The following is a 12960-nucleotide window of genomic DNA, read 5'->3' as shown; positions in this document are numbered from 1 at the left end:
GACTCAGGTTTAAGTTCTGCTTAATCTAATCAGTTTATGACAACTTTTTCATTGTCAAAGTAACTTTTTTGAAATTAGAATAACTTATTAGTGATTTTTCACTGTTAGGTTTTACAGTGTAGAGCTATATAGAGTAATAACAAATTTTACATCTCCGCTAGAGATAAACAGTTGAATTGATCTGATGGGAGCACTTTTATCTTAGCTTGGCATAGATCCTTTAATCTGATAAAACCATGAGCATCTTGCTCAAAAAATGACCTAAGTGTTTCGGTAATTTTCCTATTTAAAGCTTGCCTCTTCTGTGATTACCTCATGCACTGAAAATAGTCCCCTTAGTCACAGAATTGACGGAAGTGAGCCAAGTTTCAGGTCCTGTGTAAAATCATTGCACTTGCTGCAGCTGTGGTATGCTGCAAAGTTTCTTGATTATTATGCTGGAATGAGAGGATTTAAAGTCATATGACCTAAAAAAAAAAAGAAACTTTTAATTTTCCGTTGGTCTTAGTACATGATCTAACTGTAAAATAACTTGTGCTTTAAATAGGAAAATTATCAACTCTAGTCATTTTTGAGAGAGATGCTAGTAGTTTAACTTTTAATCCGATTCAGTGATCTATGCTAAGCTAAACTATACTAACACAGAGATTGGTTGAATGGATTGTAAAAAGGTTAAATCCAACACGATCTCGCAGCAATTTGTAACTTTTTGATTTAGTGGCTAGTTTGTATGAATTCGTACAATCTCATTGGTAGAATTTTGTGCAATTTGCTTATCCCCCAATGGTGGGGTTGGGTGCCACGCCTCCTTTTTAAAATCGTAAATTTTCGTACGACTGAACTTGTCTGATTTAGCCACTAACATGACAAAACGTAAAATAGTTATGTTTCCTCGTGAAATCAGGTTGGTTAAATCCCAGGGGAGTGGAAAAGTAGCCTTTTTTTTTTAGTAGAGCTTTCCTTTGAGCACTTTGCTCTCTTTTAACTTTAATTAAACAAAAAATATACTTGTTTTATAGAAATAAATGGCTCAATTCAAATATTATTGTTTAGCATAACAAAATTCTGGGGTGACACGGTGGCTCAGTGGTTAGCGCTGTCGCCTCACAGCAAGAAGGGCTGCTGGTTTGAGTCCCAGCTGGCGGTTCATTCCTCTGTGGTGACCCCTGATGAATAATGGGACTAAGCCGAAGGAAAATGAATAACAAAATTCTCTTGAAATAAAAAATGATAATAAATAATAATTATAATCTCTGGTTTATTTTATTAAGAACAACACGGGTGACTCCTGGATGGAAAATGTGTTTATATTTGTAGCAAATTGATACAATGATACATCATAACTGCATAAAAAAACATCAAAAACAAGCTTTAAACTTTTAAACAAAATTTTTATTAGCTTAGGGGAAAATACAGTTGGTCTTAAATTCATTTAAGGTCATTAACTTGCTGTAAAAATAATCTGGAAAAATTCAACTAATCAAACTGTATTTTCATACAACTAGCTAAAAGTTTAGAAACTGGTCTGTCCAAGTCCCTGGTAAGAATATAAAATTTCCAAAAAAAATTAAAAATAATAATAAACCTGCCAGTAGTAAAAATCTAAACTGCTACTTAAAGAGGTTTCAATTCAGTAGGAGAAATGGTGAGGTATTTAAATACAGAAATAAATGACAGTACAGCAGCTGAAATCTATGTAGGAAAGGACAGATACATGCATCACATTTACTCATACAAGCTAACATCCTTGGTCCTTCCTTAAGCAAGGTAAGACTATGCTGCTGTATTCATCTGAGCAATACCTTCATGCCAGCAAGATGTTTACATAAACATAAATTCTGTTTTCAGACTTGTCAAGTTTAAACCTCAAAAGACTATTTAAAAAGGACACGGGTAAGACAAGAAAAAGTCCCAAGGTATCCATTAAATTATGACGATTTGTGCTTAACCATGGTTGTGAATCATGTAAACTGGTACTATAGGTTCTACCTAATATTGAGGGTTAATATTTCATTTTAAATATAAGACTGTCCAGTATAAACATATATAATACATGTGATACAACCAGATGTTGTTATTGAATGCATTCTCAGAAAATGTCAACTTGATTCTAAATATAGTTTACAATCATTTAAACAAGCATTTTCAATCTTCATTTACAGAGAAGGTTTTCAGGTTTGGCTGTTGTTTAATGCTGCCCGACCACCAGGTGGCAGCTTCCTGAGCAGACTGACGACAGAAGATGTGGTCGTGGTGCAATACAGTAGGACGCAGAGATTTTCCATGACAGTTTCATATCAGTCCCTCAGAAAATATCTCCAGTAGTTTGTTCCGGCGTGGACTCAAGAAATGTACAGCAACTACACATCATATATGACTGCTCGACAATAAAAGGTAACCAAGAGTTTAATATAGAACACACTTTCACCAGACTGATTGAGAATTTACTTATTAGTAGGTTGGTTAAAGCTGATACATCCTTAAATTTCTGTGAACAGGTCATCAGGAATTGGCATCAATATAATTGTAGGATAAATAAAACTATTGTTTTGTACTAAAATAACAGTAACAAAATATTTAAAAAAAAAGTATTTTACACAGTTGGGATGAGTTGGGCTCAGACTAGAGTTTGTTCAGGAATATCGAAAAACTTTAATGAGGTATAAGCTCTTTGTGTACTTTTCCAACCAGACCAGTATGGATAAGGCAGGGATGTTCAATCTTGTTCCTGGAGAACCACTTTCCAAAAACTGTTTAGCTCTAAGCTCCTCCAACACACACACTGAGATATTTCTTGCAATCCTGAAGACTTTGATTAGCGGGTCTTGTTATATTTAATTACTGTTGGAACTAAACTCTGTTCAAGAGTAGTGCTGGAAACCCTTTGGGTGGGTTGAGGGGGGAAAATGGTTCACAAATCCAGTTCTGGAGGATCCCCAAAAATACACATTGTGGATTTCTGACACAACCACTTGAATTCCTGAAGTCTTAACAAGCTGATGAGTTGAATCTGGTGTGAGGCATAAAAATATGCAGAGTTGCAGGTGCTCCAGGTCTTGGATTGGGAACCACTGCCAAGCCTAATCCTAATCCTACCTTCCTGCAGAGTTCAGTTCCAACCCTGTCCAATACAACCTGCCTTTCATCTTCAACTAATCCTTATCACCTTGGTCCAGGTGTATTTGTTTAAACTGAAAAGCAAATTCTGAAGCAGGTAACCAAGTCTGCCAACAACAACACTGGCTATCTCAACTAGACCAGGAGGGGGGCAACTCTGGTTCTCTGTCACTGTCCTTCAGAGTTTAGCTCCATCATATACGCATGAAAAAAAGATAACCAATGCCAGTTTTTTTTTTTTTTTTTTTGCACATCTGCTGAAATTATTTTGATTCCAATTAGTGCCTTTTTGGTAATTAATGAAGAAAATAATGCCACCGTGTCATGCCCAGATTCCTTCAAACACTTCACTAATTGATTACAGTTAAACACAGTGGCATGCTGCTTAGGGAAATGTAGATAAGGTTTACTTTAAAATAACAGGGAGGTGTGTTTGATTAGGTATGGCGCTAAACCTTGAACAAACAGTTGCATTCCTGGACTTGAGCTGCCCACCCCAGCCATAAGACCAATGGTTCTCCATCGTGGAGCATCACTGCACATCACAACCTGGATGTCTTTTTGTTAATCATTTTCAAGACCTGGGGCCTCATTTATGAACTGTGTGTATGCTCAGATTTGATGTTAGAGTACGTATACGCATGTCATTTATAAAAACTGGAAAAGTACTTACTGTACCACCATGTCCCGATCTGAGCAGGTGCATGCACTTTTCCTTGTTGCAACATCATATTCATGCATTCATTTTCTTTTCCGTTAGTCCCTTTATTAATTAGGGCTCGCCATAGCGGAATGAACTGCCAACTTATCTAGCATATGTTTTACGCAGCGGATGCCCTTCCAGCCACAAACCAACACTGGGAAACCAACGTCATATTACTGAAGCTATTATGGATATCTAATAAAAGTGGTGTATGTGCACCAAATTCATCAAAAACAACAAAGATGCAGTGTGGGAGGTTAATTGTGCAGTGTTGTCAGATTTGTTAGGAAGATTAAGTTGAACTTTTAATTGCCTAATGTTGAGAGTGCTTTACTCGCATGTTGTAGGCTTCACAGTTTATTCCATGTTGTTGTTTTTTATATTTTATATTACAAGCGAAATTGCGACGTCTTGATTTACCAATGCATAAAATCCACAATAAATAAACAATCAAAATATATCTGAAATAAATAATCTCGAGCCTCTACCTCTGCCAGCAGGACCTCAATTTTAGACTCTGAAAAGTCATTCTCAAAACAGATATCCGGATATTGCTGTGTTCTTTTGAATGGTAATGATATTAATTAGTGGCCGTTTACAAGGTCGAGATCTGACAGCAGGTTTTTTTTTTTTTGTGAGCACATTCGTTTTTTCTATCACACTTATGGACTTTAGCAAAATTGTCATAGAACAAATCTAAAGCGGTTTCTGCACATTTTATAAACGAGGCCCCTGAAATGTGTCAGATAAAGAAGGTATTCTAAATGAGCAAGATTTAAACACAAATTCTGTCATTATTTCTCTTTATGTTAAACTAAGACTTTGGTTACTCTTTAAAACCGTAATTAAGATGTTTTAATGAAAGAGGTTTCACTTTCACCACTGTGTGTGTGTAGTTAGGTCCCCAAGGGTTTGGATGAAATTTTGAACAAGTGCCCCAATGACCTTTTTGGATTTGCTAATTTTTGATTCTAAGTATGGATCTTCAAGTTTGGAGTGACAGAAACCTCTCAGGTGTCTTAATTTGCGTTTCAAAGATTATTTAGGGTAAGAATAGGAAAACAAATTTTAGGTTTTGCAGCAGCTATCTCTTTAAAGACAAGAACCAGCAACTATGACACTAGACCAGTGCTGTCTAAACTCAGTCCTGGAGGGCCAATGTCCAACCGACTTTAGCTCTAACTTGCTTCAATACACCAGCCAGGAAGTTTCTAGTGTATCTAGTAAGAGCTTGAGTAGCTGGTTCAGGTGTGTTTAATTACGGTTGGAGTTAAACTCTCCAGGACCGAGTTTGGACACCCCTGCACTAAACCATCACAGTAAAATATTAAAACAATAAGATAACCTTGAGTTTGACCCACATACTAAACCCTAAGTGCTTTAGATGCCATTAGAGGGAATGGAGTGGAGAACGCTAAGAATTGGCCGTGGGCTCTAGGGTGTTTAACTAGATGAAGACACAACCAAGTCAAGCTCTTTAGCATCTTCCTGACCACTGGTGAGACCACAGCTCCCAGTGAGCTCGGGGAAGTGGCTGGCCCTGCTAGAAGGAAGCGGTGAGTTGGGAGACTGATTGACCCCTTGTTTTTTGGCAGGAACAGGTGGGGGATGAAACTTCTCTGCTCTAGGAATAATTGGCGAGCGGATCCCTGGTGAGAGAATGCCTGGACTCTTCCCTGTTGGTGAAGAGGCAGCGGCCAGGCTGCGGTAATCAGTGCCAAAGGGTGAACTGTTGGACTGAGGGAGTTTACTTGAGACTGGGTTTGTGAACCGTGACAGCACCTGAGTGACAGTGTTGCGAGCGATCTGCTTTGCAGTAGAATTGTCTGGAGGGGTTGGAGTGCAGGCAGTTGGAGAGAGGTCTCGAGGCGAGTGGACAACACTTCCTCCGTGTTGCTGCTCTGCCTCAGCTTGCTGCTGAAACTTGTGACGTGCTGCTTGGAATCGTTGGTTAATGCTGGCCTGGTAAGAAGAAGGATAGGTCGGACTAGAGCAACCTAGAGAGGCCAAACGCTTGGTCAGAACAGGAGAAGAGCAAGGAGATGAACTAAGGGAGGACGAGGCAGGACTGCTGGGGGAGAGACACTGAAAGGCTCCACTTCCACCAGGGAGTACTACCCCATTGTCTGCCAATCCCTCTTCCTTGCACCTTTCTTCTGCTGGAAATTCTGGCTCTCGGGGAGTGTGATGACCATTTTGTTTATGTTGTGGAGATGCTTTAGGTGTAATTTTGCCATCAGCTTCTACTTGACTAACAGTAGGTGTGATACCTGAAGTTGCTTTATGTGGGATTTTTAGCTTCTCTTCATTGTCCAACCCTGCCTTTTCTCTTTCTTTTATTTCATCCAACTCCTTCTTTAGACTACTGAACTGCTCCAAAAGCTCCTGGTATCGTTTTTCTTCCTTCAGTAGTTTCCCTCTCATCTGCTCATGCTCTGTATCAAATTCAGCCAGCTTTCGTTCAGTTCTCGCCTCTATCTGCTGAGCACGAGTGCGTTCGCTCTCTAGCTCCCCCTTAAGGCTTTCCACAGCACTGCTTTCTTGTTCCAGCTGGCGGCTGAGCTGTGCAACACGCTGGCTCTCCTCCTCGGCTCGGGCTGTAGCCTTCTGACATTCTTTAGCTAGGGTTGAGGATAACTGCTGTTGCTCTGCTAAATCTTCCACAGCTTGACTCGACAGGACTGACCGCTCACGTTCCAATCGCTCGAGCTGAGCCCTCTCAGACTCCAACTGTAAAGAAAAGAAAGAGATGTCAAGAATCCAACAAGCACGTAGAGTCCGTTGGAAGAACATTATGCTTCATAAGAACATTGAAGATGAGTATACAACAGTTCTTGAGTGCATAAAGAGAGAGAGAGAATAAAGTGTGTGTGTAACCAAGGACCAGACAGGAAAGACCTTTTACATAATACTGCAGTCTGTACTTTGACCTTACCATTACCTTATCCTTGCCCTATAAAAACACAAGCAAACAATGGAATGCCTTAGATCGCGCACACACAAACACACTGAATCTCTCATGCACCACAGTTCATAAAAACAATGGAGGCTTTCCTCTGTAGAAGAGGGAACTGCCCCAACACTGTTACACAACAATCACACAAAATCCTGAGGCACAGTTTACCATTGTTTTCTTGTTTGTAGTTTAAGATGCATTTATAGCGGTACAATGTGTGTGTGTGTACAGTGTTTATATGTGATGTGGCAATGTTGCCAGGTTACCTGCTGCAATAGCCTGTCTCGTTCCCTTTCTAGCATGTCAGTTATGTCATCACCAGCAGCGGCGTCTTGAGCACGTCTTCGTTTCTCTTCTTCTAAGTCAGCTATTACCTGCAGCCATACACACACACACACACTCAAACATCATTAACTAATTATGATTTAATTGTCCTAATCAATAATAATTGATGTAACTGAAAGTATGAATAATACTTATATTTGAGTTAATCTGTTTATTTTAGTCACATTCATTGGTGAAATGACAATGATCTCTTTATAAAACAGCACATTTTAATTGTGGCATTATTGACTTGCATTCCATAACCTGTATGACTTACTTTCTTCCATGAAACATACAATAAGATATTATGATTTCTGCACAATACAATGGGTGTCAGTTGTGACTTCAACAATGCGTTTTTCTTGCCTTTATGAAACATAAAAATAAGAGTTTCATCAAATTGGTTTGTGATTCAAACCCTGTAATTCAAACATCAGCACCCTTTCAAAATATGACTCGACCAATTCACTGAAAAAATAGCTGTGTTTAATTTAGGATTAATCTTTTATACAATGAGTTTATGATTTTTTTTACATTTCATTATCAAGCTTAATGAACCAATCCCATAAGCAAACAGCTTTTAAATACTTCTTTAAATCTTTGATACACACACTCAAGTTTTTTTTTCTACAAGATTTTTCCTACATTAACATGTTTTCCTTCATTAACATTTTTTTGTTACAGCCTTATTCCAAAATGGATTAAATTAATTTATTTACACATACTACCATATAATGACAATGGGATTTTTTTTAACTGTTGCAAATTTATTAAAAATAAAAAAGCTGAGAAATCACATGTTCTCTAAATTGAGCTCAGGTACATTCTGTTTCCACTGATCATTCTTGAGATGTTTCAGCAGCTTAATTGGAGTTCAACTGTGGTAAATTCAGTTGATTGGACATAATTCGAAAAGGCATACACCTGTCTATAAAAGGTCCCAGGGTTGACAGTGCATGTCAAAGCACAAACCAAGAATGAAGACAAAGGAATTGTCTGTAGACCTCTGTGACAGGATTGTCTCGAGGCACAAGACTGGGGAAGGTTACAGAAAAATTTCTGCTTCTCTGAAAGTTCCAATGAGCACAGTGGCCTCCATCATCCATAAGTGCAAGATGTTTGGAACCACCAGGACTCTTCCTAAAGCTGGCCGGCCATCTAAGCTGAGTGATTGGGGGAGAAGGGCCTTAAGGCTGATTGATACGTCTGCGTCAAGCGCATGTGTATGCTCCGGTGCAGCCTACGCGTGGTCACATAGCCCTCGCCATGGCCATCGGCGACGCTGACACACACCTCTCAAAAAATGTATCTACACATCACAACTACACATAATGCAAGCTCTGTGATTGGTTGGCTTGGTAGCGCTGACGAGTATGGGCGGAGGTGAGAGCCGCGCAAGCCCGATAGAGCAAGTGTTTACAAGTGTGGAGTCTCTTAAAGGAGATCTAGATTAAAACTGTTGTTTTATGTTTACATTATGATTAAAGATGTTGCACGGCCGGTTCCTGCCTCAAAATGAGCGGATTTGAGCCACTTGTACATTAAGGGAGCATTCAGAAAAAACAAAAAACACCAGCAAAGAAACTCGACACAAAGGAACATAAATACTGCCAGCTAGCGTTTTGGAAGTGTTATTTCAGAGCAACACAAACAGCACGCAGAAGTGAAATGCCATTGTCAATATGGACAAAATCTCTGAGGAATATTTCCAGCACCTTGTTGAATCTATACTACGAAGGATTAAGGCAGTTCTGTGACCGGTGAGTGTGTATATATATATTATGCATGACCAAATTTTACCCTAAAGAATATTAAAAACCACAACAGTATACAATTTTCAAACTCAAATTAAAAAGTCACCTCATTCTAGCAGAAACACATTTTTTGGCTAAGTATGAATGGAAGCGATTGAAATAAACTATAGCTATTGGATTATAGAGTATATAACTACTGTATTAGTAAATCCATGTTGTGTGCTTGCTTCTCACCCGTCTGTGTCTTCTCTCCGCAGCAGCGAGCTGTTTTAACAGTTTCTCCTTCATGTTGGTGCAGTGGGCCATTACCAGCTTCAACACACCCAGCGGATTCAGACACACGGGACTCTGCCTTCCATCATCCTGAGCCTGCGACAGCTCGCTGTCCCTCAGCAGTGCTACAAATGGGTCGCTGAGGTCATACTGTCCATATCGCTCCTGTACAAATGTGTTTCTCTGTTGTGCCTAAAAGAAATGTAGAAGGTAGACAGGAAAAGTTTAGCAATAAGTAACTGCTTTACATTGAGGTGTGGTTAATGAAAATGACATCTTAGAATAATGTCTTACATCATACTTGCTTATAGGATAGTTAAAAGACTTAAGAAAAAAAAACTTAAAAGACTAGTTCACCAAAATTAAAAATGACTTACTATTGACATTCCATCAAGTGGTTCCAAACCTTTGTTGAACACTAAAGAATACATTTTAAAGAAAGCTGAAAACTGTAACCATTGACATCTATATCTATAAAAAAAAAACAAAAAACAAATATGGAAGTCGATGGTTACAGCTTTCTTCAAAATAATTTGTCTTGTGTTCAACAGAAGAAAGTCAAACATGATTAGAAGGGTGAGTAAATAATGACAGAATTGTCAGTCATTTTGGGTGAACTATCCCAACACACAGAGGACGTCAACATGATGTCAGATTGACGTTGTATCCGAACATTGTGGGGACATTACATATTGTTTGGAAATGAAAATTAGGTTGATGTCAGAACTCAACGTCAGGTCGACGTTAATGCCCAATGTCCAACCTAAAGTCAACCAAATATCAATGTCTAATGAACTTCACGTTATGTGGACGTTACCACTATGACATATATCAAACGTTGGATTTTGGTTTCCATACCTGACGAATAAATGTCAGTACATGAAGTCAATATGACATTAGTTTAAGATTTTGGCTCGACGTTGGATTTTTGACACTTTCCAACACAACCTAAGATCAACCAAATATCAACGTCATTTGACGTCACTATTGGACCTTAAAATATCGTTGTCCCTTGACACTGGCTAGACATTGAATTTTAGTCACCTGACCTCACAACCTAAATCTAACCTAATATTATTGCCTTATGACATTGTGTGCCTGCTGGGATACCTTTAAGATTCGTCAGTACCATTGATTCAATTCAAGTTTATTTGTATAGTGCTCTTCACTAATTACTTTCAAAGCAGCGCTACAAAGGTGCACATTATTGCGTAACAATCAGTTGTATTACAATTAACAGTTTAAGTTATTATATATAAACAGTTAACCAGCAGTTAAGTCTGTTTTTGCTTGTTTGTTTTGGCAATCGGCTATTCACTCCTCTGTGGCAACCCCTGACAAACACCATTACAAGAGGATGATATAAAATACAGGTTTAAAACCACAAAGACATTTTTATCAGTCACAACATTCATGAGAAAGTGCAGACATGGCAAGTTACTGCATGACAGACTGTGACTTAGAAAGAATGACGTCAGGCTTATAACCTTTTTTTTGAAGATATATTTACAGTGTAATATACTGTGCACTCCATCATTTTAAAATATCTTTTGAAAGGTCAGGACATGCAGTAAGTCAGGAGACGTGTCATATTTTGCTACAGAAGGCAAATAGGGTCATATTTCCACAAAAAAAATAAAAAATCTGAAATTTGAAGCTGGTTTGTGGCATAACAATAACAGCAAACTACCTTGGTGCTACTAGTACTGCAAATGTCATTAATGTTAAATTATTATAGTTGGTTAGGTGATTAAGGTTTTAGGCCCAAGCATTTTTTGTATTTAATAGATGTCTAATAGATGTCTAAACATAGTCATCTTTCTAAAACAAGGCAAAATTTAGGCTGTCAGTGAAAATCTAATAGACATCTAAGAATAGGCCAAAACTAGACTAGTCATCAAATAAACAGAAATGAATAACTACACATATAAAGTCTGTCTAATCTGTCTATTTGACGACAAGTCTAGTTTTGGGCTATTCGTAGATGTCTATTAGATTTTCACTGACAGCCCAATTTTAGCCAAGCTCTCTATGTTTAGATGTCTATTAGACGTCTATTAAACACAAAATTGTTTGCTGGATACTGTTTTAAAAGTAACAGTTTGGCACCAGTATTGCGTAAAAACCAAAATCATACCCAACCCTATTTGATATTGAGGTAGTTGAAAAAGAATTGAACAAAACACCCAAAAATGTTCTCAGAAGAAGATATTTTGAAGAAAGCTAGAAACCTATAACAACTGACTTCCATAGTATTTGATTTTTCTACTATGGGAGTCAATGGTTAAATGTCATAAATGTTAATAACCACTTGAGGGTTAGTAAATATTGAGTACATTTTCATTTGTGGGTGAACTATCCTTTATTACCAGTCAAAACAGTAGCGCGTCTCGACCAACCACTTATGAAGAAATCACTGAAAATGAATGTTAATAAGAGAAAATGGGTAACAGATTTTTAAACACACATTGGTACAAATACAGCTGGCCTCTATCAGATCCATTTTCTCCAATCTAATAGCAGCCCCGACCCCTCCTCTGCAGGCAGGTGTTAAACCTCCCCTGGGCCGAAACGATGGAGAGAGGGGGCTCATGCCACAAAAGGCCCAGCTGTGGGGGGTGTTGTTCGCTACTCATTGTGCATGTTTGTGCTTGTGTGAGGGCTGGAATTGGGGGCAGTGTGACTAATTTAGAAGGGATGGGGTGGTCTCACTAAATAGATCAGCAGATGGGAGGCGCACGCACACATATATACGCACACACACTAACACATACTAAATGAAGGACTGGAATAGACATGTGGTTTATGTTCTGGGCGACAGACATGCTGTATCCTGCAGTATTTCTTATTTCTCTCAGTCTCCTCATGCTGTTCTTGAGGTCACTACATTCTTCTGTCTTTGAATCGTACTTCATTGTTGTGTGTGTGAAACGTAGTTCTTCTCATTGCTTGTTGATTGGATGAAGAAAGATCTAAATGCTGGCCCCGGCTGGATCAGTTGGCATTTCTGTGTGGAGTTTGCATGTTCTTCCCGTGTTGGCGTTGGTTTCCTCCAAGTGCTCCGGTTTCCCCCTCAGTCCAAAAACATGTGGTATAGGTGAATTGTGTGTGGATGTTTCCCAGTGATGGGTTACGACTGGAAGGGCATCCAATGCGTAATACATATGCTGAATAAGTTGGCGGTTCAGTCCGCTGTGGTGACCCTAGATTAATAAAGGGACTAAGCCGAAAAGAAAATGAATAAATGAATGATTGGAAAAGTGGTCATATATCCTTACAGAAAAGACTATTTAACTTTAAGATTAAATCATGTTCTTTTAAATGTAACACTATCATTACAAACCACAAAGGTCATAAAATAAAATAACACATACATCCAGTTTAAATTAACAACACACGTTTATAACTAGATATAATACATTTTCATTTAAAGGGATAGTTCAATCAAAAATGAAAAATGACTCACTATGTACTCACATTCAAGTGGTTCATAGATATTTACATTAGATGTCGCCTATGCTATTGCTGTCTATTGGAAGGAATGCATCAATAGAGCCGCCATTTTAGTACAGGGTAGCGCTCCTTTGAAATGAATGTGGGACCAAGGTGCAGTGTAGCACTGTCCATCCAGAACCCAAGATATATACATATATCTATGATTGTGAGTTTACCCGGTGGTCAGTATGCAAATGTTTTTTAAATGACGAAAATGATCATTTTACATCACTTTTCTACATCGATGGATACGTGGTCGCATGTATTTGTGTGCTTGGAAATGTATTATCCACCCTCCCTGTTAAATTTGATCTAATCTGTGTCCTGAAACACACCCT

At 38.5% G+C, this 12960-nt stretch overlaps 1 protein-coding gene across 1 annotated transcript in view; it reads right to left on the bottom strand.

Moving 5' to 3' along the window:
* Positions 1 to 1289: 1289 nt before the first annotated feature.
* Positions 1290 to 12960, bottom strand: part of cttnbp2nlb (CTTNBP2 N-terminal like b) — a 40191-nt gene continuing 28520 nt past the window's right edge. The window contains exons 3-5 of the mRNA XM_056463501.1: positions 9089 to 9319; positions 7043 to 7150; positions 1290 to 6550 (exon numbers count right to left, since the gene is read on the bottom strand). Of these exons, the coding sequence (XP_056319476.1) occupies positions 5264 to 6550; positions 7043 to 7150; positions 9089 to 9319 (1626 nt within the window). The 3' untranslated portion in view covers positions 1290 to 5263. The remainder of the gene's footprint in view (positions 6551 to 7042; positions 7151 to 9088; positions 9320 to 12960) is intronic.

Source organism: Danio aesculapii, chromosome 8 (genome assembly GCF_903798145.1).
Source record: "Danio aesculapii chromosome 8, fDanAes4.1, whole genome shotgun sequence".
Classification (NCBI taxonomy): Eukaryota; Metazoa; Chordata; class Actinopteri; order Cypriniformes; family Danionidae; genus Danio; species Danio aesculapii.
The sequence above is the reverse complement of the archived record's forward strand: the minus strand, read 5'-3'. Positions and strand labels throughout refer to the sequence as shown.